The sequence below is a fragment of the Mandrillus leucophaeus genome, unplaced genomic scaffold (genome assembly GCF_000951045.1).
Source record: "Mandrillus leucophaeus isolate KB7577 unplaced genomic scaffold, Mleu.le_1.0 Scaffold551, whole genome shotgun sequence".
NCBI classification, from domain to species: domain Eukaryota; kingdom Metazoa; phylum Chordata; class Mammalia; order Primates; family Cercopithecidae; genus Mandrillus; species Mandrillus leucophaeus.
The window spans coordinates 113,169-134,895 of record NW_012105931.1 but is presented as its reverse complement, the minus strand read 5'-3'; the positions used below and the strand labels follow the sequence as shown (position 1 = coordinate 134,895).

The 21,727-nt window shown below is 55.7% G+C and overlaps 1 protein-coding gene across 1 annotated transcript in view; it reads right to left on the bottom strand.

Moving 5' to 3' along the window:
* DUS2 (dihydrouridine synthase 2) overlaps positions 1-11,815 on the bottom strand; it is a 58,073-nt gene extending 46,258 nt beyond the window's left edge. The window contains exons 1-11 of the mRNA XM_011998005.1: positions 11,723-11,815; positions 10,500-10,586; positions 8,753-8,885; positions 8,284-8,416; positions 7,373-7,520; positions 6,347-6,544; positions 5,073-5,195; positions 4,633-4,847; positions 3,680-3,720; positions 3,457-3,554; positions 3,065-3,325 (exon numbers count right to left, since the gene is read on the bottom strand). Of these exons, the coding sequence (XP_011853395.1) occupies positions 3,065-3,325; positions 3,457-3,554; positions 3,680-3,720; positions 4,633-4,847; positions 5,073-5,195; positions 6,347-6,544; positions 7,373-7,520; positions 8,284-8,416; positions 8,753-8,885; positions 10,500-10,586; positions 11,723-11,815 (1,530 nt within the window). The remainder of the gene's footprint in view (positions 1-3,064; positions 3,326-3,456; positions 3,555-3,679; positions 3,721-4,632; positions 4,848-5,072; positions 5,196-6,346; positions 6,545-7,372; positions 7,521-8,283; positions 8,417-8,752; positions 8,886-10,499; positions 10,587-11,722) is intronic.
* Between the last annotated feature and the right edge of the window lie 9,912 nt (positions 11,816-21,727).

The window sequence follows — 21,727 nt, the reverse complement described above, 5'->3', positions numbered from 1 at the left end:
GCCCCCTCGCCCCCTCGCAGTTGGTGGTGGCGACCAAGACTGCAGCACCGTGGGAACTGTAACAGGAGGGCCTCTGGCAGCGGGAGCTGCTTCTGTCCGGCTAGAGGACTAGAAGATGGGAGACTTACTTGCCCCACGTTGGAGGCTGGGGCCTGTGACATCGCACCTCGCCTCACTGCGGTTGGTGGCGGCCACGGAGACAGCGCAGCTGGAGGAGTAGGAGGGGAGAAAATAGTTTTGGGGTACATGGAGGGGTAGTAAGAGGGTGGTGAGTGCCAAAGGGAAAAAAGGTTGGCGAGCAGACAGGGAGTGGGGAAAAGATGGTGGGAGAATAAGTTTTTTGGTAGCTGGAGGGGGAAGAGAGAGTGGGGAGCAGCAGCAGTGGGGAGAAGGCTTTGGGAAAAGATGGGGGAAAATGTTTTTGGGTAGATAGAGGAGCAAAAGAGGATGATGAGAGCGTGAGGGGGGAAAAGGGTGGTGAGCTGGAGAGTAGAGAGAGCTTTGCGAAAAGATGGTGGGGAAAAAATGGTGGGGAAAAAGTTTGGGGGTAGATGGAGAAAAAAGGGTGGCGAGAGGGACAGGGGCGAAGGCAGTTGGGAAAAGAAGGTGGGGAAATAAATGGTGGGGTACAAAGGTTTGGGGTAGACTTTTTTCTGATTTTTAAATTAGATTGTGTTTTTGCTTTTGAGTAGTTTTGCTTTCTATGTTTTGTGTATTAACCGCTTGCCTGATGCGTAGTTTGCAAATACTTCCTTCCATTCCCTGGATTGTTTCTTCATTCTACTGATTGCTTCCTCTGCGTTGCAGAAGCTTTTACGTTTAATGTAATTCCATTTGTCTGTTTTTGCTTTTGTTGCTTGTACTTTTGATGTCTGTCTAAAAATTTCTTCTCCTAACGAGTTTTATTAAGCATTTATCGTATGTTTTCTTCTCTAGTAGTTTCATAGTTTCAGGTCCTGCATTTAAATTTTTATTTTGAGTTGAATTTTGTATATGATAAGATAACAGTCTAGATTTATTCTTGTACATGTGGGTGTTGGGTGTTTCCTAGCACAGTTTATTGAAGAGCTTGTCCTTCCGGAAGGTGTGTTCTTGGTGCCTTTGTTAAAAATGAGTTGACTGTAAATGCGTGAATTTATTTCTGAGTTCTCTATTCTGTTTTATTTGTTTATGTCTGTCTGTCATTTGTCTGTCTCTCCCCTGCCCCCCCCTTTTTTTTTTTACAGCACCCTGCTGTTTTGATACTATACTATAGATGTGCATTTACTATGGATTTATAGTATATTTTGTAGTATATTTTGAAATCAGTAGTGTGAGGCCTCTGGCTTTTTTTGAATTCAAGATTCTTTTGTCTATCTGAGGTGTTTTGCATTTCCATGTGAATTTTAGAATTTTCTATTTCCATGAAGAATGTCTTTGTAGTTTAACATGGATTGCATTGATTCCATAGATCACATAGAGTGATAGAGATATTTTAACAATATTCTTCTAGTGCATGGACATGGGATATCTTTCCATTTACTTGTGTCTGCTTTAATATATTTGATCTGTGTTTTCTAGTTTTCATTGTAGGACCTTGCACCTTTGTGGTTAAGTTTATCCCTAGGTATCATTTTTTTAGAGGGGTGGGTAGCTACTGTAATGAAACGGTTTTCTTGATTTCTTTCTTATGTGTTTCACTGTTGGTGCACGTGTGTGCTACTCATTTTTGTATATTGATACTGTATCTTGCAACTTTACTAAATTTATTATTTTTAGTAGGTTTTTCTGTGGAACGTTTAGGGTTCTCTATGTATAAATTACCGTGTCACCTGCAAACAGAGACAGTTTGAGATTTTTTTCCAATTTGGATGGCTTTTATTGCATTCTCCTGTCTAACTGCTCTAGCTAGGACTTCCAGTACCATGATGAATAAAAGTGGTAAAAGTAGCCACGCTTGTTCAAGATCTTACAGGAAGAGTTTAAGCTTTTCCCCATTGATGACGATGTTATCTTATATAATCTTATATAAACTTTGTGGATAGAAAGATGTTAGGAAACAGTTACATGGTCTGTTATGCTTAGTGTATCATTTTTGCCGAGACCAGCTCGGTCGGGGGGACCTAGATGTGCACCTGGTGCCTGATGTTCTCCAGGGGCCTAGGTATCCACCTGGGGCCTGGTGTCCCCCCAGGGCCTGATGTCCATTTGGAGTCAAGTGTGCAACTGAGGCGCCATGACCTGGGGGCCGGGTGTCCATTAGGGGCCTGGTTTTGACCTGGGACCTGGGCCTTTACCTGGGGCCTCAGTGACCACTTGGGGCTTGATGTCCACTTGAATTTTGGTGTCCATCTGGGTCCTGATGTCCACTGGGTTCCTAGGTATCCTCCTGGGGCCTGGTGTCTGCCTGGGGCTGGGTTTCTACCTGGGGTGTGGGTATCTACCTGGTTGCTGTTGTTTACCTTGATCCTAGGTATCCATCTGGGACCTAGTGTGCACCTGAGGCCTATGTCCACCTATTGTTTTTCTGTGGCCTTGTGTCCACCAATGCCCTAGGTGTCAGCCTGGCACCTGATATCCACCTGGGGCCTCCTTAGCCACCTGGGACCTGCTAGTCCCTTGAAGTCAGATGTTCTCGGTCCTGATACCAACCCAGGTGTATTCACCTGGGTCCTGGGTGTCCCCTTGGGGCCTGATATTCACCAAGTGCCTAGGCATTTATTTGACACCTGGTGTCCCATGTGGAGCATGCTGTCCCATGAGAATTAATATTCAGATGGGGACTGGGTGTCCACCTGGGGCGTATTGTACTCCCAGGACCTGAGTGTTTATCTGGAATCTGATATCCATCCTGCGCCTGCTGCCTACATAGGGCCTCATGTTCCTTTTGACCCTGGATGATTACCTGAGTCCCTGGTATCCTCTGTGGGACAGCCGTCCACCTGTGACTGCGTCCAGCTGTGGCCTGGGTGTGAGCCTGGTGCTTGATGTACACCTTGAGTTTGTGTCCACCTGAGGCTTGATGTCCATCTGGGGACTGGTGTCCACTTGGGGCCTGATGTCTGCATGGGGACTGAGCACTTACCTGGGGCCTGGTGTCCACCTGAAGCCTAGGTGTTAACCTGGGGCCTGGCGTCCACCTGGAGCCTGAAGAATATTGGACATCAAACAGCAGGTTGACACTATGTCTTAGGCGTATGCCAGTTCCCAGGTGGACTCCAGATTCCAAATGGACATCAGGCACCAGGTGGACATCAGGTTCCCAGTTGAAAAACAGGTTCCAGGGAACAGCAGGCTCCAGTTGAACATCAGGCCCCAGGTGGATGCCCAGGCCCCCGATTGACACCTAGGCCCCAGGAAGACATGAGGCTCCAGGTGGATACTTACGTTCCTCGTTAATGTTAGGCCCCAAGTGGACACTCAGGCTCCAGGTGGATATAGGGCTTCAGGTGGCCATCAGGTCCCAGCTGGGTGCACACTGGACTTGAGGTATACATCAGGCACCAGGTTTACACCCAGGCCCCCATTGGACGGAATGTCACAGATGGACTTCAGGTCCAAGGAGGATACCAAGTCTGCAGGCGGATACCCAGGCCTCATGTGGATACTAGGCCTCAGGTGAAAATTGGCCCTAGTTGGATACTTAGTTTTCAAGTGACATAATAATGCCCCAGGCAGACCACAGGCTTTAGATGGATACCAGGCTCCAGGTGGACATTAGGTCCCAGGGTGACACCAAGGCTACAGGTGGACACCAGGCCCCAGGTGAAGCCCAGACCTCAGGTGGACATCAGGCCCCTGGTGGATACCTACACTGCATGTTGACATCAGATTCCAGAAGGATACCAGGCCTGAACTCACCACTAGGCTATCAGGTGGTTATGTTGGCCCCAGGTGGCCATCAGGCCCCAGGTTAACTCTAAGGGCCCAGGTGAATACCAGACTGCAGATGAACAACATGCCCAGTGTTGGTGGACATCAGTCCCCACCCCGTGAACAGCAGGTCCCAGGTGGATACCCAGTCTGATGTCCACCTGCAGACCAGAGTTCGCTTAGGGTCTGATTTCTTCTTGGGCCCTGGGTGTTTTTGTGGGACTTGTAATCTGCCTGAGGTCTGGTGTTTACCTGGGGATGGGTATTAACCTTGGGTATTAACCTGGGTGTCCACCTGGGCCGTGATGTTTACCCAGGGCCTCATTTCTATCTTGACATTGAGTGTCTCAAGATAGACTTCCCTGGGTGAGCCCTGATGTCCATCTGGAACCAGATGTTCCCCTGGGGCCAGGGTGTCCACCTGGGGCCTAATGTTCATCAGGGGCCTGGTGTTCAACAGGGGCCTAGGCATCTAGCTGAGGTCTGATGTCCATCTGGGGCCTTCTGTTCACCTTGGGCCTGATATTTACCTGGGGCCTGGACATCCACTTGGAGCCTGGAGTTTAAGTGAGGCCTGGTGTTCCACTGGGGCCTATGTGTCAGTCTGGGAACCTGACATACACCAAGATGCCTGACGTAAATCTGGGACTTGGCTTCAGCCTGTGGCCTGGTATGTACCTGGGGTCTTATGTCCGCCTGGGGCCTGGTATTTACCTGAGGCCTGGGTGTTCACCTGGGGCCTGATGTTTAGCTGGGGCCTGATGTCCACCTGGGGCCTACCTATGTGCCAGACTGTGACCTGATCTGTCCACCTGGTGCCTGATGTCCATGCAGGGACTGGAGTCCCCTTGAGACCTGGTGTCCACCCAGGGCCTGGTGTCAGCCTGGTATCTGATGTCCACTGTCTGTGTCATGATGTTTTCCTGTGTCCTTGGTGTCCACTGGGGCCTTATGTCCACCTGCAGGGCGTGTGCTCCCATGCACCTGCCCCCTTCCTGGGGAGGATGGGTGGGGAGTTTTCCCTGCCCCTGCCCCTCATCATCCAGGACCTTGACCTAGCCCTCCCGCACAGGCTGTGAGGAAGGCGCCGTCTTGGCTCAGGTGGTGCCTAGGTAAGTTGCCCCTGCTTCTTTCCCAAGGCGTGAAGATCTCAGTCAGGTACTGGACTGGGAACCCTGGAGCCATGCCCCGCCAGACTGCCAGCGGGAAAGAACCAGTACCCAAGAGTGAGAGCGCCGCACTGCCTGCTGCCGGGAGCCTGTGTAAGCATGCAGGGCGGCTCCTCGAGGACGCCAGGAGCCTGGGTCCAGGCCACTCATGTCATTGGCAGCCACGCACCAGAGCTGAAGGAGGGGGCCAGGCTGAGGCCATGGACCCTCCAAGAAAGCCACAGAGCCAGCCAGTGGTGCCCAGGGACTGCAGGAAGCTTCTCCAAGGTAAGCCCTGGAACTGCATTGGTTTCTGTATCTTTCCCCAGCGGTGAATTTCTGCAAGTTGGGTCGGACATGTTCAGGGTGGCCTTTGCAATTTGTAGGCTTTTAAGCCATCTGGGAGAGACCCACACTTTTGAAAATCTAGACAGATTGGGCTTGATTTGGCCTGCCGCTTCATTTTGCGGTGTGGTTTCTAGTGTTTCTTGGGAAATTGGGCCTGGGTTGGTTAGTTATCCACGTCAGCCTTTCCTTCTTAGATTTCTCGGTACGCATGGTTGCCTTTTCCTCTTTTCTTTTATTGCAATCCCAGGTCCCACATTTCCATTATTCCCTTCTAATCTGTGTGTCCTCCACGCGAAGCCTGTGGCGGGTCTGGCTCTGGGGCTAGTTGAGCAGCATTGCGCTCGCATTGGATGCGGGCGTTTCATGGTTGGTTCTTTTGGTATGTCTTTGGCCTTCTATTAAGAGTTCCTTGATGTGAGAACGATTGAGAAGTGTAGTTTTCAGTTTCGTAAATACGTATTTTTTGGGGGAGATGAACCTATTGCATTAGGCCAGAGAATATGTGACCTTTCGGTATTTGGGGACTGGTGTGTACACCTGGGGGCTCGGTATCCCAACTTGGAGGTTGGGTGTCCATGTGGAACCTGATGTACCTCTGGACCTGGTTGCCCACATGGGTCCTGGTCTCCACCTGGAGCCTGATGTTTCCCAGGGGCCTGGGTATGCACTTGAGTCTCGATGTTCGTCTAGAACCTGGTGTTCACTTAGGGTCTGATAGTCACCTGGGGACTGGGTATGTACCCGGGGCCTCACGTCCACCTGTGGTGTAGGTATCTATGTGGGGCCTGTGTGTCAACCTGGTGCCTGATGTCCTCCTATGGACTAGATACGCAACTGGGTCTTGGTGTTTAGCTGGAATCTGATGTCCATTGGGGCCTAGATTCTCCAGCTGGGGACTGATGTCTGGATGGAGTCTTACAGCTACCTGGGGTGAGGTGTTCTCCTGAGGTGTGGCTGTGAACCTGGGGCCTAAAGTCTACTTAGAGACCAGTGTCTACCTGGAGCCTGATGTGACCTGGGGCCCTATGTAAACTTGGGGCTTGGTATTTAGGTCGGGCTCGGGAGACCACCAAGGGGTTGATCTCAGCTGGGGCCTGACGTTTTCTTAGTGCCTGGTGTTCACCTGAGGCCTTGGTGTCAACTTGGGACCGGATATCCAGCTGAGGCCTGAGAGTTTCCTGGTAAATGAGGACTTCCTGGGACCCAGATTTCCCAGACCCGGATTTTCACATGGGGCCTGATGTCTGGAATACTGAGGCCTAGGTCTTTTCTTGGGACCTAGATGTACATTTTAGCAGAGCCTCCGCAACAAAGGCCTGGGGCCACCAGGAGGCTGTGAAAAAGAAGAAGGGCACCTGTTTCCCAGATGCTTGTGAGTTTGTCAGAGCCTAGAGTGAAAGGACAAGTGCCCTGGACGTAGGGAGGAGCCCGGGCTCCGACATCACCCCCTGGCCCATTTGTGCCCCAGCCTAGACTCTCCTGAGCCACCAGGGGGTGCGTGGAGTGGGGAGGGCATCTGTTTATATGCAGCGGCCTCTCTCTCACCACCGCCATCCCTCTTCGCAGCTGAGGTGAGGGACCTGTGGGAAGGAGAGGGAGGGCAAAGGCCGTGGTTGCAGCACCTGGGCCGCAGGTGACAGGTTCTCACCGAGGTGGCATGGAGGGCCCCACCACAACCCTGGTGGAGGTTAGGTTCCAAGGTGCAGCCCCAGCCCCGCCCCAGCCTGGAGTGTTCACCTGGGCCCGGGGAGGGGGGCAGCAGTCTGCGGGACTGCTGTGGCCCAAGGTTTCAGGAAGCCCAGGGCTCCTTGTGGGTGGAGAAATCAAAACCATACGCCTGGGTTTTCAGAACAGCCCCAGGGCTTGCAGCAGGTTCTCAAATAAAGGTAGTTACCCTGTTCCAAGACAGAGCTAGTCAGGGCTGAGAGGAACGCAGGCGGGAAGGCACCAGCACACAGAGGTCCCCAAATCCCCAAGGCCCCCTTACTCAGGCCTCTGTGCCAGAGCCAGGGTCTCCCAGGCACCTTCTGATGTAAATGCAGGCTCCTACCCCGGTGCAGGCTCCCGCCCCCGAGCAGCTGGCCTTGCAGTTCCATTCTGTTCTCCAGGCTGGCCCTCCTGCAGCAGTCTTGCCTCTGACTCTTCTTTTCCAAGCAACAACCAGAAACATTCCTTTAAAGTGAAAGCAGATTTTAGCATCTCATCTTGTTTAATGCCACCCCACCCTGGGCTGCCATCATTTCCCAATAATGCCCAAAGTCCTGGGCCCCTGGCTTGGGCACCTCGAGACCGGTGAGGCCAGGATGCAGGCTGCCCCCAGCTTAGGCTGGCCATGCTCTGCTCAGCCAAGCCCCTGTTCTTCCTGCAGGTTCTCCTCTAGGGTGCCTGGCTCCTCTCCCCCACCAGCCCCGCAGCCCTGCCACTGCGAACACCCTCCTCCTCCTCCTCCTCCTCCTCCGCCTCCGCTTCCGCCGCCTCCTCCTCTTCCTCCTCCTCCTCCTCCTCCTGGCTGCAGTCTGCTTCCTGGCACTTGGTTTCAGTGCTGTGTCATTAGGGCTAGCAAGAGTTGCTGCAGCTGTTAAGTCTACTGTGATAAAGTCACCATGGTCTCCCTGGTCCCGGGAGCAGCTCTGTGGGTCATCTGACTTTATATTAAAAGCCTGATTAAGTCAGTGACCATGGAGAGAGCTTGGCTGCATGGTCAACAGCATCCAGAGGTTTTCTGAGGCTCCCCACAGGCGCTCAGCCCCTCGGGGACAGCTCTTTCCACACTCACAGGAAAGGACAGGGTCCCCCTCAAGTCCCGGGAAGAGTAGAGGCAGAGCAGTGGTCAGTTGGGCGCATCCCAGAGGCCTCCGCATCAAGGGACCTCAGCTGCCTGCTTTCCACCTTCCAAATCTGCTCAAGGAGCAAGCCCTGGGCCAGGAAGCCCCACCAGGAGGCGTTCACTCCCACTCGCTCTTCGGCAGCCCCACATGGGTCAGGGACTCCACACGTGCTGCCAGGGCCCGTGAGGCTGCAGCCCAGGCATGGGAACTGGCAGGCACACATGCTCTGGCTGCTTTGTGCTGACACAGAGATGTGACAAAAGGGTTGAATGTCACCATGTGACTAGGGAACAGGCAGGCAGCACATGACCCCCTGCCTGCCTGGATAGGGAGCTCCTGGGGCCCTGGCTTGGGCAACTCCAGACCAGTCATGAGGTCAGCCCCGGAGGCTCGTCTACAGCCGAGCAAAAGCCATCCTCAGGGGGTCTCACTCTCTATGCTAAGGCTGAGGCGGCAGCCAGGGCCCTGCCCAGGGCAGAAACCCTCATGGCAAGGAACAGCAGACAGTGGGGACAGGGCCTCACGGGCTTCCATGACCCTGATGAGAAGGTCCTGTCCTGAAACCGCACAGCCTACAGTTTGGATAACATGGGCCATAACCATACAGGTGTCTGTGAGGCAGCCCATCTTCATGGAACAGGATCATCGTCTGACAGGTCCCCAGGCAGATGAGTTTCCACTCAGCATTCCCACAGCTGCTGTGTTCATCCTTCGAGGTGGGCCCGGAAGGAGAGGCTGGGGAAGCCAGGACCACTCCCTCTCCTGCTGTGACACTTTCAGAGGCAGAACACTGAAGGCTGCTGCTGCGCTTTCCTTCCGTGAACCTCCACAGCACAGACCAGGCTCACACAGCCAAGCAGAGTGGCCAAGACAACCGCAGAGCACGTGCAGTGGCCAGAGGGGCAGCTGGGTCTCAGAGTGGACAGCCACACGGCAAGGACAGGGCCACATCTCCAACAGGCATCATGGGTTAGTCACAAGGAGACACAAATGGTGGTTTCCAGGCAGGTCAGAGGTCCTGTTTCCACTGGAGGGGTGGAAGCTGATTCAGAACTGCCGATGCCACACGGGAAGTCTGGCTTTTGCCATTTGGGACATTGCCACATCATGGCTCAATGCACCACAGGGAAGGGGGGGACACATGGCACTGGCAGCCGTGGGGTGTTAGAGGAAGAAGGGTGAACCGGTGGACATGGGGCCCTGATCAGGGTGGGGACCACATCCCAGTGCCTCCTTAAAGCCGGGGCCTGCCTCATGCTCCCCCAGCCCCACCTCTCATCATGCCAGGGCATTGTCTGTGGAAGGTCATATGCTTGTACACGTGGGCACAGCCCAGGACATGGAGGAGGGAAAAACAACAAGGGAACGTGGGCAGAGGAGGACAAGCATGAGTCCCCAGGGGGTCTTCAGAGACAGAAGGAAGACCTTGATCACCTCCTCAGCCTCTACTGAGCTCAGCTCTGGGTAGCTGTCCCCGGGGATGTGATACCTGTTTGAAAAAGCAGAGTGTGGGGGTCCATACTTCACCCCTGTCCAACTCTCCCCTGAAGGGAAGCCTGGCAAGCCCCTTTCTACCTGTACCCCCCTCCCCAGCTCCCCTAGTCCCTGCCGCCTCAGCCACTCGTTCAGGACACACACTGCACACATATCCCAAGTGAGCTGCCCCAGCCTGGAGACTAAGGCCCAGACCCCGCCTCCAGCCAGCCATGGGCCTGCACAGCCTGACCGATGCCCCCATCCACCTGCTAGGTGTCCTCTCACAGCCCAATCATCATGAAGATGCCTTGGCTCCTTCCCATTCCCCAGTCCTCAGCCTGCTTGGGGGATCCCTGGGACTCCTCTCCTGGGGTCGGGTGGGGCCCTGGCCTCTGGGAAGCAAGGTCCCACTCCTCCTCTGGGTGGGCACTGCCCTGTTGCACCTCCAGGCTCCCACCTCCTCCTTTTTTGGGAGGACTGCTGAGATTTGCTTCGCCATGCACTCAGACGCCTCCATTCTCCCTGGACCTCTCACGGTTAGGCCAGCACCACTCCCCATGGCCTTTATTTGGGGCAGTGGCCTCAGTGTCACTCCCGAGTAGAGCCCATGGCCCTTGTGACAGGAAGCTAGGTTAGGAAGGCAGATCTCTAAGCAGTTCCCTGCACTAGAGTCTATGACTGGTCACTCCTGACCAGGCAGGCCATGCTGCAGTGTGGACATCAGACCAGCGCTTGCAAGCCCAGCTCTATCCTCATGGCTCAGGCCCCTCTGAAGGCACAGAGCAGTAGAGCTGAGTGGGTGTCCTCATCACGCACCCCTGTGAGGACAGGAGGGAACCCTGCTTACTTCCCAGAGCTGGAGCAGGGACCCTGCAGACAGCAGCTGCCAACAGTAAAAGAGGTGCAGCCTTTGCAGGGCAATGGACTCAGGCTCCTAAGGGCACAGGTGCCCAACCCCCTGGCAAAGTCTGCAGGCCAGCCCACCTCCAGACACTCAGCCTGCGGAGCAGGGAGGAAGCCAGGCAGGACCACCTGGGAAAGGAGTCTTTTCATACCAGAGGCGCCTGAGAGGAAAAACCCCACTGTGAAACCAGGTCCCCACCCAGACTCCTTCTGAGGACACACAAGCATTGGTTATTCAACTGGCAGCTCAGCAAAGGCTACAGTCAAGGGCCCAGGCAGCTGTGAGGCCCACAGAGCGCTGGAACTGGAGCACCCCACCTTCAAAATAGCCAATCGCAAGGCAGGAGCTGGGCTCCCCTGGCCATTCCTCCCCGGGGAAGCTGGCAGCCGGCATACTGAGACACGGCATGGACATTTCTTTCCTGGAGCTGGAGGCCTCATGTGACTGCCTTTCCCTCCCCTTCCCAGGCCAGCCACCTAGAGAGGGGCAGAGCGAACACCAAGGCCTGACAACGTCCACAGAGGGCCTGTCCCGAGCCTCATGTGGGTCAGGCCCAGCTGCTGTCAGGGTGCAGGGGATCCAAATACATAGGGAGATATAGGGAGATCTTGTCTTCACACAAAAAAATTAACTAGGTATGCTGGTGCATGCCTGTGTTCCCAGCTACTTAGGAGGCTGAGATGGGAGGATCACTTGAGCCCAGAAGGTTGGAGTCTGCAGTGAACCATGGCAGCACTGCACTCCAGCCTGGGCAACAGAGCAGAAACCCTGTTTGTACAAAAAAAAGTTTGAAAGAAATCAAAACAAGAATAATATTTTGTGACACAAGAAAATTAGATGAAATTCAAATTACTGTGGCCCTACCGAGGCAGAGTGAAGCCACTGTGGCAGGGAGGGTGTGTCTTCAGGCTGAGTGTGTGCTACCTGGCTGTTTACACAAACTTCTGCTGAGCCGATGGGGGAGGCTCTGCTACAGCCTCTCTTCTGCAGGGACTCCTGACCCCCAGGCAGATCCCACTGTCTGACCCTTGCCTGGCCTCCCAGCCTGCCCTGCAGGTGTGGAACCTCCCACGCCTGGCCCCTGATCCAGTGTTAGTGGAAAAGGGAATTGAAGCCAGGAGCAGTGTGGCAGGCTGGCCTGGAATCGGCTCCTGGAGGTCACTAACCTGATACAGGGCCTCTTCCCAGGCAGTGAGTGTAGAGGGCAGTTGGTACCACCCTGACGTGCTCTCCAGGGCATCAGGACAGAGCAAGGACATGTTGCTGTCCGCTTCCTGAAGACGAGGCTCATGAGAGATCCAGGCGAAACCAACCATTCTTTGCATAGTGCTTGGTTCATGTGCTGGTGCTTGTCCTCCTCCAGGCGGTGGGCTAGATAGGGCCAAGGGCCATTCTGTGCTCGGCTTCCTCAGGCCTCACACACACCAGGCCTCCCGTGAAAGCTGAGAGCTGTCATCTACATGAAACAAAAATGCAAGAACTCCAGGCAGAACCCAGGAGGGCCGTCGGTAGTTGAGCTGACCAAGCTCTCCTAGCCTTGGCCTCTGCCCAGCTGAGGCTGAAGTCCAGCAGCTGGACACGTCCCACCTGCTCCCACTGGGTGCTCCGGGGTCATTGTCAGAACGCCTGCAGACACCAGGTAGGCCTTACTCCATCTCCTTGTGCTCAGCCTCCTTGGGGCTCAGGTCCCACTCCACTCCACTCCATAGTCCAGGATGGAGCCGACACCAAAGGCCCTGTTTTGCCAGATCGGGGACTGGATGGACTCCTGGTCCTCACCGGCTACAAACTGCCCGTAGAAGGTCATCTTCGTGAGCTTGTTGAATAGCCCCTGCCTTAGAGTTTCCTGGCAACATACAGCAGCTGAAAGACACAGGGAAGCCGCTGTCCTGGGCTGCCAGAACTCTCTCCCCACAGGGCCCCGCTGCTCATCCCCGACCACAACATTTAACCCCAGCCATGGGGCCTTGAGATATGGTCTCTTGGTGACTGGGCTTTCAGTGTCGGTGTCATGGTGAAGACCACCCGAAGCCACTTGCTTCTCCACTCTGTCCATCACTCCAGTTCCCATCCAGGGTAGAGAGACCACAGAAGGTGCCGCCTGCTTGGCCCAATCCCTGCTGCCCTGAGCACACTGTTCCCACCTGGACTCTGCCCCTTCAGGGCCCCACTCATGAGTCACTCCAGTGGCACACAGTAGGTGCCTGACCACCGCTTGGTGGATAAAAAGGAGAATGGCCGGCCTCCCTGGGGACAGCAGCAGGCATTTTGAGACCATCCTCTGTATCCACACCTTGGCAGTTCTGCTGGGGAAGAGGAGTACCTAACTTGACTTGCTAGTACTTGAGTGCCCAGACTTGTCAATGTTTTTTATCCCAAGTCCCTAAAACAGTGTGACTGGCATGAGGCCAGCCCCCGAATGGATGCTAAATAACAAATGTGTGAAACTCAGGCTGAGTCTGCATCCAGCTGGAGGGAGGCATGCTTTGGTGACAAGGACAATGAGCTGGGTGACCGTCCACAGGGGCCTATGATACGACTCCTGCCCCAGGACCCATGGGCTCTGCAGGGTCATGTGGGGCCAACCAGCCACTCTGACGGACATGCCCTGAGGAAGACGCTGCCTGGGAACTGCTCAACTGTCTCCAATAAAATTTCACCACATAACTCATTCAGATGTCTCAAGCTGCCATGCACCAAGCACCTTTTATGGACTGGAAACAAGCAAAGGAAACCAACCAGGATCTCACATCCTGGTTAAAAAAAAAAAAAAATCAAAGGAGAAGGAGGGACTCTGCCTATGACTCAGGGCATGGGACAGTGCCTGCAGGGTGGGACAGGGTGTTTTCTAACCTCGATCCAGGAGCGGGACTTGCCAAGGTGAGGAGATGGCATGGAGAACTGTGGGAGCTCCAGCACGGGGGACAGCCAAGGCAGGAAGGACAGGGACAACGAGAGGCTCCTGGGAGAGGAGGGCCAAGTGTGATGCTCAGAAGCACACCTTCACGCCATGTCTGCTGCCCCTGCCGACTCAGCCCCAACACAGGAAGAGCCTGGGATTGATCAAACCCGATGGATACTAGAACTCCTTTTTTGTGGGGAGCATCTCTTGAGACCATAGTTTCAGGAAAAACTTCTAGTCTAAGTAAAAGCATTAGCGAGTCAAACACTGTTATCCCCAAGCCAGCCCTGAGCACCCACACACCGGCCCACAGGCAGACACAGTCCTACTGCCGTACCCTGAACATTGGTGCCCCATGGAGATGCCTCCTGACCATCACCCCTGGGCACACCATGGGGCAGCCCCAAGGACCAGGGTTTCCCAGGCAGTCACCCTTGCCTTCCTGCAGCCTCCACGCAGAATCTGACTTTATTCCATTTTGTTCTTTTATAAAGAGGATTAGAAACTGGAAAATGAACATGCTGACATCTGAGACACAATGTTCTCCGTCTCTCACTGAGCCTGAGCCAGGCCTCTTTCCTGCAGGTAGCACCCAGGGATAGCTGGGGGGACAGGATGGGTCTGAAACTTATCAAAGATCACCCAAGTGGCAGGCGGGGCAGAATTGGGGACCTGAAAACCATCACTGGGCCCACCCACATCTGCTCTGAGAGAACCATCAGAAACACAATAGGAGGGAGGGTGGGCAACTGTCTGGTGTGGGGGCCGGCACGATTGCTATACAGGACCATGCAGTCTCCCTCTACTTAACTGCTTGCCTCTGCACAGCCAGCATTAGACGAGGGGGCGGGAGCCAGGCTGCACTGGCTCCAGGGATAGTTCTTCACAAAGATGGGGGGCTGAGGGACTGGGCTCAGGCTGAGGCTGGAAGCTTCCTGCACAGGGCTGCAAAAGCGCACAGGCAGGGCTGGGTCTTGACTGATGGGGAAAATAAAATCACCATTATGGGAAACGTCGATAGGAAGGCATTGAGTACCTTGGTGCAGGGAAGGTCTGGACACAACACAGCCATGGAGCCCCCACTCTGGGCGCAGCCACGAGCCCCTCACACAGAACCCCTGTCCAGGTCCTTTCATAAGGGTCTGCTACTTGCTGCCTGGGTGTCCCCGAATTCTCACCCCCTGGCTGAACCCAGAGGCCTCACGGAACCAGGATCCTGCTGGGCTGATGGGAGGCTCAAGGGTGTGTGTCTTGGGGCCAGCAGCAGCCAGTGCTCCGTGGAGACCATCTACCCTCGTCATGTGGCTGGGGTCCTCTCAGTGTTGTACCAGGGACCCTGGGCTGGCAGGATTAAGTCTAACTGGGGAGCCAGGGCTCCTGCCCAGTCAGCCCCCACTGAGTGAGTGCAAGAGGGAAGGGCCCTTTGGTCAGTGCTACACGCTTGGCTTACATGGGGTTTTAGGCCTGGACCCAGCCCGAGGCCCACTGGGCAGCAGATGTCAGCACCTCTGTAAGAGGTAGCTGAGGCCAGACTTCTCCGTCCAGCCTCAGCAGAGAAGCAAAGGCGGAGAGCAGGTAGAACATCAAGAGGTAGAACATCAAGGCAGAAGGAGGTGATGCTGTTCGGGGGCTGGGGAGAAATGCCTTAGACCAGAGCACCTGAGGTTCTCTTCTGGCCTGGCAGCCTGGAGCCTGGTCTGGTGCCAAGAGCATCACAGCTGTGAGGCCCCAAGTGCAGGCCCAGACAGAGGAGACCCAGAGGCAGCCAACGTGGGGGACAGTTGACTGGGGATCGTAATCTAGTTTTCTGTTTTTCCTTCGAAAAAGAAACAAAGACCCCAACTCATCTGCCCTTAAAAAGTCATAGGGTGGGTGCATTGACTCATGCCTGTAATCCCAACACTTTGGGAGGCTGAGGCAGGCAGATTGCTTGAGCCCAGGAGTTGAAGACCAGACTGGGCAACATAGGGAGGGTAACTTCCTCCCTACAAAAGAATACAAAAATTAGCTGGGCATGGTAGTGCATGCCTGTATGTAGTCTTAGCTACTTGGGGGCCTGAGGTGAGAGGATCCTTTGAGCCCTGGAGGTGGAGGCTTCAGTGAGCTGAGATCGCACCATTGCCCTGCAGCCCAGGTGATAGAGTGAGACCCTATCTCAAAAAAACAAAAAACAAAACAAAACAAAAAACAGTCTCCTAAAATGTGTTCATAAATACAACAGAGGCAAACCTTACATGATTTGTGTTCATGGCCTTGGGGGAGGCAAAGGCCCAACAGGAGTGAGAGGAGGAGGGAGGGGAGGGGCGCAGGCTGTGGGGCAAAGGTCAAAAGTAGAGGCCAGGAGGGTCCGGCATGGCAGCCTGACTCCACTGCAGGTGGCACTTCTGGCTTTGGTATCTTTGTTTCGTCTCCTGTGAACTCTGCCTTTGGCGTGTCCCTAGGTATCTCCTGTGGGCTCCTCACTGGGGTAGGGTGGGAGGAGGAAGCTGAGGGTAGCCAGAGTCTGTGTCCATTGAGGGGTGTCCAAATTCTAGTGGAAGGAGGGCTGGAGGGGGGAGTGGGGAAAGGGCTTTGGCCAAAGCCAGGTGCTGGCGTGTGACGGGTCTCCATGGCTGCTGGGACCTTGTGGCCATTCCTGGGTGCCACTGCTCTTATCCGGTGTGCTGAGTCACCATCCCCTGCCCCTGGGGACTCAGCACACAAAGCCCAGCCCAGAGAGGCTGGACCTGGGCCATGGTGGCCAGGGAGGTCAGGGTGCAAGGCCTAGGTGGCCTCCAGATGGGTGGTGAGCCAGGGCATGTGGACATGTGGACAGTGCTGGGCCTGGGTCCTGCGCTTCATCAACTCTTCATGCCTAGACCACAGCCTCTCTGAGCAGGGCCCAGGTTGTGTTGTGCTGAGTCTTTTGTTACTTCGATTAATGCCCAGCTTCCTGACGCCTAATTTTTTGGGGTGATCAGACCCAACACCAGGTCGTGGGGGTGATGAAGTCCAATGGAGTCTAAGGAATGAGAGAAAGTTTGAGAGAGAAAGTGGGACCAGGGGGCCATTGTGAGTGTGGAGGTTGTGAAGGCCCTGAGCTCTGGGAGCCCACACTGTTTATTGGTGCTCAGAGAAACAGGTGGTGAGGAGGTGGGGGTTGAAAGGAAGCAGTGTATCAAGACAGTTTAGCATTTTCTTTGAAACATATGGCTACTTGAGATAATGAGAGTGCTAGAAGCAAGGAGCCAGCAAGTTGAGCAGACATGCAAGCTCTGCCTCAGGTTCTCTCCCAACACTCAGCTTTTCTCCCAACATAATTAAACTGGAATTGCTTCACGTCCAATAGCTGAGCATCCCATTAGATACAAGTTAATGCAACTGTCACAGCAGCCATGAAATGAGGCTGGCGCGGCCCCCAGGGAGGGACACACAATCCATCTTGGAGGACAGCATGGCCCAACTGGGCAGCTGCACACAGGGCCACACTGAGGCCGCACTGGCCAGCCCTCAGCCCACCCAGTACTTCAACAAGGCCCTTCCTCGGCCCCTTGGGGAGGACTGCCCTTGTGGGCTCCTGGCCTCCAGCTCCTCTGCACACCTGAGTGCAGCCTGATCACTTCCTGGTGAGGTTTGTTGTTCCAACTCCGTGAGAAACTCAAACCAGTGTATCAACATTTGGAAAATGCAGAAAAATTAGAGAAAGGAAAGGAGGGATCCCCCATCCCAGGAATGTGCCATTCCTCCCATGGGCCTGCCTTTCAGGCTCCATAGGGGCTACAAGACGCTTTCTGGGGCCTGCAGTGGGGGCCAAGGCAGGAGGTCTGGGAAGGCATTGGGCAGAGGCCACCTTGTGAGGAGCCATTGGTTCCTCGGGAGCTGGAAGTTCCAGGATGGGGGGGTAGGGCTGGGAGCCAGTGGGGGTGACCAGTGGGGGTGAGGTGGGCTGGGGATGCTGGGATGATACCTTGCACCCACCAATCTCTGGCACCGGCCTCTCACCCTGATGGCCATGTGTCCAGGGCAGCCTCAGGGTGCCCTCTGCCAGTGGCCAATGGCATTGTGCCTGGCTGGTCCATCACCTCAGAGTCTTAAGATTAAATTAAATTATAATTACTTTTAGAGACAGGGTCTTGATCTGTCACCTAGGCTGAAGAGCAGTGGCACCATCACAGCTCACTGTAGGCTTGAATGCCCATGCTCAAGTGATCCTCCCACCTCAGCCTCCCAAGTAACTGGGACTGCAGGTGTGCGCCCCCATGCCCGGCTGACATTTAAAGTAACTGGAACTGCAGGTGTGCGCCACCATGCCCGGCCAATATTGGAAAACTTACTTGTTTTTAGATGGGGTCTTGCTCTGTCACCCAGGCTAGAGTGCAGTTGTGTGATAACAGCTCACTACAACCTCGAACTCTTGGGCTCAAGTGATCCTCTTGCCTCAACCTCCCAAGTAGCTGGGACTATAAGTGCAAACCACCACACCTGGGTAGTGTTTAAATTTTTTTGTAGAGATGGGCTTTCACTGTGAAAGCTTGGCAGGAGGTCATCGTGACCAGGGGTGGGGCTTGGGTGTTTCTGTCAGGCCAGCGCTGGAGGCAGGGGCTGCTGGGGGTCAGGCAGTGCAGGGGTGTGGCCGGCGTGGTGGGCGCATGGGGATTGGCTCATCAGTTGCGGCCTCATGTCGTTTCATTACGGCGCTTGCGGAAGATGTTCTCTGATAGTCTGCTGACTTAATGAATTCGGTTACGGGTCCCTGTGCATCTGTTCCCGCCTTGTCATCTCCACCACTTCATTTCCCCATCTGCTTTAAAAACCAGGAACGTCGCCCTGAAATAAACGCTTCAAACGCTTTTTTTAGGGGCTAATTGTGTCGAATTTCTTCGACACAGCCAGACCCGTCCCAAATTCCCAATCCGGGTGCGGCTCCCATTGAGCGCCTGGGGAGGGGACCAGGCCTGGAGCCCGGGGGCTGCGTGTGGCCGCCCCAAGTTTGCTTTCTCCAAGGCAGCCTCCACCTTTATGCAGCAAGTTGGACTCTCTCAGGAATGTGCCCCTCGCGTCAGGTTTCCCCTGGATCCCCCCTTGGCACCCTTTGACTGAAGTCGTCCTGCTGGGACCAGCGGACACTCCCCAAATTATCTGTGCCACATCTAAGGTCAAGGTCACAGCCTCCCGCCAGCTGTAGTGTTGACCCTGAGGGTCCCACCTCCCAGGACCCCTGAGCATCACGCTGGGTCTTCCCTGCCTTGCCCGCCCAGAGCACCTCTGCCCTCTGGGGACCCACTCAGTGAGTGCAGTGAGTGAGTGCGGTGGGTGAGCACGATGGGTAGGTGACCGTGGGGTGACCCACCTCTTCAGAGAAGGCCTTTGGGAGCCCCAGCCCTGCTGTGCACCATGAGGCGGCACGCCATCTGAGGAACCCCGAGAGCATCGCAGAAGAGCCTTAAAATAGTGACAATAAGAAAACAAAATCACAATCACAAGTCTCGAAACAGCACAGAGGCAATTGAGTTAGGCAGCCGCCCCATGGCAAAGTGGCTCTTTAGGAACTGAGTCCTAACGCGGGTTACGCATCGGTCAGGAGTAGGTGCTCAGCTTGTGGCCAGGCACTGGGGCCCCAAGCCACCTCTCCACGGTGGGCAGAACCTTGCCTAGCTGCAGCCGGAGCCTGGAAATGTCCATTGTATGAGTCTGGTGGGACTCGGGGTTCTTTGTTCCCCAAGGCCAGCGTGGCTCCTATGGGCAACTGTCATGTTTACTGGGACTGGCGGGAAGCTGGGTTTGTGGACTTGCACCCTCCGCTTCCTCATGTCCTTATCCTCAGGTGCCCTCCCAGCCCTTCAGAGGTCTTTTTTTCCAGCTGTGGGCAGGATGTCGCTCCTCTGCCCTATTTGTCCAGGACACAGGGTGCCAAGGCTGGTGGAGCCTCCCTGCAGCCCAAAGGGAGGAGGCTGGGGCCAGAGAGGCCCTGGGGTGGGGCACACCTCTTCCCAGTGAACCTTAGGATCCCTCGGGCACCCATGCTCCCCACTGAGGGCCTGGGGCCACAGCACTCTGCCTGTGAGGGGTGGGCGCTTGGAGGCTTGGGGACATGTGTGCCCACAGGCACGTGGGGAGAGCCTGCTGAGCACTGTCTTGGTGCTAGTTCCCCACGCTGGCCCCTGACACGGGGCTTGGCCTAGCAGCTTGTTGGGGAGGTGGTGCCCAGAGCAGAAGGGGACTGGGAGGTGGTTGCTGTGGGCTCTGTGGGGCGTGAGGGCTGGTGTTTGCCCCAAGCTCAGTGCCCAGTACCTGTGACCACACCTGCTCATAAGTGACCTCTGGGTGGCCCAGGGGTGAGTGGAGAGTGGACCTGAGCAGGTGACACGGGCTGGCGAGGAGCTTTGTCTCTCTAGGAGAGGGCAGCCTGTGCTGCCAGACCTGGCATCGCACCACCCCAAGGCAGGCCTCATCGAGTCCTTGGGAGCCCCCCTCTGAGATGGAGACGCACTTCCCTGTGGTGGGGCTTCGCTCAGAACGTTTTTATGGAATGTTAATTGATAATGCTTTTATTTAATTCTGGGTGTCACTCCATGCCAGCCAAACCCAACAGGCTGAGATTTATGCCTCCAAATTATGGGGCTCAGGCTGTTCAGAGGTGAAACAAAACAATTACCCATCAGTCAGCCACCAACTGGCTCGTGCTGAGGCTGGCAACTCCATTAGTGGGTGTGGGTGGCCATAGCCCAGCAAGAACCCTTGAGGGGCGGGATGACCTTTGAGGGCAGGGCAGCCTGGGCGAGGTCTCAGTCCACATTCATACCCAACTGGCTCCAATGCTGCAGCCCTTGGCCTCCCACATGATGCTGTGACCCCAGGTGGGCTGAGGGTGACCTGCCGGAAGATGCTGCAGCATCATCTTCAAGGGTGTAGGACCATGTGTCCTGTGTGCTGGGGGCCTGGGGGGCCATGGCCAGCCATGGTCACTTAGCGGGAGGAGCAAGGTCATCTGCCTCCTGAGCACCCCCATCCCCAGGAGGGAGGGACCAGGTGTGAACTACTTCACAGGGAGGGAAGCCTTGGTTGTCAGAGAGGACACTGGGTCTCTCACTGGGAGGACCGCCTGGCCTGGGCTTGAGGCCACCTGGATCTGTGCAAACGTAGATATGAGTAGGGTGGGATGGGAGGGGAGGTGGGCAGGGGAGGTGTGGTTGGTGCAGGGGAGGGGAGGTGGGGGAATGGAGGGGAGGTGGGCAGGGGAGGTAGAGTGAACTGGATGTCAGAACAGCTCAGGAGTGGGGGGTGGGGGTACCTGAACCACAGAGCGGATCCTGTCCCACCTTGAACTTGGTATGGTTGAGTCAGTGGTTAAACCAGGTCCTGTGGTCCTTCACCCAGGGAGAGCCTGTATACCTCTTGGGCATTGCTAGGCCAGCACACAGCTCTGACTGAGCGCCTCCCCGTCTCAAGTGGTCTCCCGGATGCCTGGCTGGCTGCTTATGGGGACAGGGACTGGATGGGACAGCGACGGGAGGTGGGCTCCCCCAGCCGCAGTGACCCTCTAGGCCAGGGGTTGGCTTCTCTCCCTGCAGAGACCACCCTTTCCCGCCCCTCTGCCCAGCTGCCCTGGGATTTGTGTCCCAGCCCTGCCCAGCGTTCATCCTGGATGATCTGCACGTAGGCATGGCGCCTCACTGGGTCAGAGTGGTGTCTGGGTGAGCAGGTGGAGGGCTCTCCTCACTGCCTGGCGGTGTCCTGTTCCCCCCGCTGCTCTCATACCCAACCTGGTCCCCAGCTGGGGCATCTCACACCCAGATCTGCTGCCCATTGGTGCAGTGCCGCCAATGCAGGCGCTGACCTTGGTCTCCGGGACTCCCTCTGTCCCTGCAGTTCAACACTCTGCTCCTGCCTTGCTGGGATCCCATGTCCCTGAACCCTCCTGCTGGCAGTCTTGCCCGGTGACCCTGCTACAGGATTGCCCCACCACCCCCGGCACACTCCCTTATCCAGAGGCTGTGCAGTCACATGTGGACCCCCGAGGTGGCCTGTGGCTCCCTGCTCACGGCGGGGCTGAAAGGGGGCTCTCCAGTCATGCCCTGCCCTGGCTTCTTGCCTAAGGCCCTGGCCCTCATGGGACAAGCATGGTCCTCATGCCCTTGGCTCTGCCAAGGCCTCTGAGACCCCGCCCTAGAGAGACCCCGGCCCACCCAGCCTGGCCCTGCAGCAGTATGCCAAGGACCCCCAAATCTGGCCTGGCTGCTGCCAGGGTGACCACCAGGGGCAACTGTCAGATAGAGGGCGGTGGCTGGGT